The sequence below is a fragment of the Electrona antarctica genome, assembly GCF_951216825.1.
Source record: "Electrona antarctica genome assembly, chromosome: 16".
In the NCBI taxonomy this organism is placed as follows: domain Eukaryota; kingdom Metazoa; phylum Chordata; class Actinopteri; order Myctophiformes; family Myctophidae; genus Electrona; species Electrona antarctica.
In genome coordinates this window covers 16,839,980-16,843,502 of record NC_136797.1, presented here as the reverse complement: position 1 = coordinate 16,843,502, position 3,523 = coordinate 16,839,980, and the positions used below count along the sequence as shown (strand labels likewise).

The following is a 3,523-nucleotide window of genomic DNA, read 5'->3' as shown; positions in this document are numbered from 1 at the left end:
AATCAACATCGCTTATTAAAATATCGATATCGAAAAAAATTAAAAAAAAATGAAATTTGAAATGTTGTTCATAATGAAGTGTTTAGAAAAGGAGGAAATGACAGCTAAAATAAAACAAATCCCACTCTCAGATTCCACAGCAACCAGAAGTACTGAATTACTGGATGGTGATAATGGTCAGTTGGGGGTGTTTGTGAGGCATTATGATGATACCAGTGATAATGGTCAGTTGGTGGTGTTTGTGAGGTATTATGATGATACCAGTGATAATGGTCAGTTGGTGGTGTTTGTGAGGTATTATGATGATACCAGTGATAATGGTCAGTTGGTGGTGTTTGTGAGGCATTATGATGATACCAGTGATAATGGTCAGTTGGTGGTGTTTGTGAGGTATTATGATGAGGGTATGAGGCAAAGGTGGAGTTTATTGAGTATTCATTTAGTGATTGAGTGGTGCAACCACTACAGAAAATAGTGTTTTTTCAGTTCCAAGTATTTTGTAGTTGCAGATATCGTGATTGGTGGTTGATGAAATTTCATACAATATATCGATATATCGCAAATATCGCAATATATCGAGATATTATCGTTATCGAGGGCCTAATATCGCAATATATATCGTATCGTGAGGTACCCATATCGTCCCACCCTACTTGAAATGGGCTCTGAAGCTGCAAATCGCTGGGCGCGCTGATTTACAGGTTCCAACTACATCCGGGCATTCAAGGTGTTCTTAATTCATGATTGGCTTAGGAATGCGACAAAAAATGTATTATTATTATTATTATTATTATTTATGGGTCAACTATCCCTTTAATGTCTCCACAGAACCCACGGCGAAGTCACCAAGCATGAGGTTTTGCCTGGGTGTTGGTAACCCAGGAAAAGCAATATCCTTCCTCGAATACTCCCGTGTGTGTGTGTGTGTGTGGTCACTCCTCAACCTGAAGCCTCTCGTCCTCCCTCTCCTCATCTCCCTCTTTCAGCTCCTCCACATCCTCCTGCCCCGGTGGGGAGTTGTCTCTGTCGTAAATTATGTCTTCAGGGTTTGGAGCCCGGGGACAGAACTCCTCCCCTGGAAGAATCTTCTGGAAGATGCTCTCAGCCAGGGCTATGGGGTGCTGGTGTCCCAGGGAGGCGTCTGGACTGGAGCAGACATGCACGTTGGGTGGCAGGTCATAACTCCCTTCCTCCACCGCTGAGCTGTCAGCCATGTTGAAATACATGCACCACAGGACAGACGGACGGCCCTCTTGATCTCGGCACTCTGGTGTTTGGAATATTCTGGTAACCACAGGGAATAGGTCTTGGTAGGCAGAGCCAACTGATGGACAGGTGAGATGGACTAGATAGGTTCCAGGTATACATGTCATGGTGGAGGAACAGAGTTCTACCAGCCTCACCACCGGACCACCGGGTTCTACAGGTGGAACTGACACTAAAGATACCTGTTGGTCTGATTCGCTGGGAAGAACAGAACTATCCGTGATCAGAATGGCTCTGGAAATGGCACTAGTGGGTGTGGCCCTTGACTTCAGCCCCTCGACGTAACCGTCCTCCACCACAACATGGCTACAGCTGATTCGCTGCCCGCGGCTGTCAATCACGGCTTTGCACCTTTTGTCTTTGTCGATCACCAGACACTGGATGGACTGGCAGAGACGGTAGATCCCTCCAAACACGGCAGACATCCTACAGAAACCCTGGGGGATATCGCCCAGACCGTACAGTGGGAACAGGAAGGGTGTGTTGCCATAGCGACCCAGGCACTGCAGGAAGTGACGTGTGGATGCCAGGCCCTCCTCTGTGGGCGTGTCTTCCTTTACCATGGAGATGGAGTGAAGCAGGAAGTGTTGCAGGTTATCCGTCAGCTTCCGGGTTCGGAGGAACTCCGCAAACGGACGCTTAGCAAATGCTTGGTATTCCCGTGGTTGATCCTGGTAGTCCAAACAGAAAGTTAGAAACTTCATCAGCATCCTCTTCTCCACCACACTCAGCTGTTTACTAGCAAAAACATCCGCTCTGCTACATGGAACCCGTTCAACTCGGCCATTCACATAGGTGAGAATCCTGGTGAGGTTCTTGAACTCTGCATAGCGGCTGACATTTGACTTGATGAGCAGGTTCACCAATGGGCCACGAGAATACATCAGCTTTGACACCAAATCAATATTGAATCGTCGTCCTTCTTTCAATAGCCAAGCATAGGTGATCTTCCTGGTTGGCTCTGATTGGTTCTCAACAGGAGAGGGCGGGGACTGGGGGGACTGGCTGCCCTCGGGCCCCTCCTGCTCTGTCTCCGTAACCTGTTCTGTGGGTCTTACTGATGTCGGTTCTTGGGTGTTCCCAGTTCCTGGGTCTGTGGTTTCTGTGGTGCAGTCATCATTGCCACGTCCTCCCACCGATTCTTCTGTGCTGTTTGAAGCACCAGAAGTCTTTGTCACTTCCTCGTCCTCCTCACTGGCGTAACAGAACACCTGGACGTTGCTGATGGGAGCAGAATCTGTAGATGACAGACAGATGGCTTCCTCTCCTTCCTCTATCAGGCCAGACCAATCATGGACTGCCTCGTTTATCTGGCCCCCATTGTTATATTCTTGGATCCAGGCCAGGAGGTTGTTGAAGGTGAAGCTAGCCCAGTTCCCTGCATAGTAACTCCTCTTGTCGAGATGGAACACCCGTTGTCCAACTCTGGCACATGCTGCTGCCACAATGGACTCGGCAAGCCCCGTACCCAAAATGACAACATCAAATTCCGATGGTAGATTCTCAGCATCCATGATGTTGTCACGGTGGTAAAGTCACGTGGTCTGTGGGGGTTCCAGTCGGAGAGTGGACTTATGTGCGTGCATCCCATGATTCCAGACTACTTAGCTTAATTTATTGAGTCCAGGTTGTCATGGTTAGCATTGACATTGTCTGACACCATGGACTCCATATTTGGACATGGCTGACACAGAACTCACTATGGACATGACAATCTTCTTTATCGATTACCGAGGGGATGAGGGCCATTGGTGTTGACTTACTCGTATTGTGCCTCAAGTTACACCATCGAAATGACAGTGTTTCATACATGGCACAGATAGGATTTGACCTACAAGTATAAGTATACATTATTTTTGCATCATTGGCTTCTGACCTACTGTTCTGGATTTGTGGGCCTCTAAAGCCCAAACCACACCAAAAGGTCGCGTTGGGACAAAACGGTTTTTGAGGGGCACTAGCCCCTCCTATATACAGCTTTTGTCCCCACACGTCTCATTATTTGACATAGAAAGGAGAAATTAGTTCAAATGTCGGCCAAATATGAGTTTGTAAGATGACAAGAGCGCCCCTCACTTCACGTAGGTGTGATTTTTTAAGATAAACCACAACAAAACAACTCATTGAGTTGCAATGAGTTGCATTGGTGTGGTTTACCTTAAAAAATGTTTTGTCCCAAAGCGACCCTTTGGTGTGGTTTGGGCTTTAGGATCCCAGTTGGAACAGTGTTATCGGAAGCTTCAATTTCCATCTGCTA

General features: G+C 47.2%; 1 protein-coding gene across 1 annotated transcript; it reads right to left on the bottom strand.

Annotated features, from left to right (window-relative positions):
• Positions 1-932: 932 nt before the first annotated feature.
• LOC306939323 (rab proteins geranylgeranyltransferase component A 1-like) lies at positions 933-2,780 on the bottom strand (the record flags this gene model as incomplete). Its single annotated transcript, XM_079523911.1, has 1 exon — positions 933-2,780. The coding sequence occupies one exon, from the start codon at positions 2,778-2,780 to the stop codon at positions 933-935; it is 1,848 nt and encodes a 615-aa protein (XP_079380037.1).
• Between the last annotated feature and the right edge of the window lie 743 nt (positions 2,781-3,523).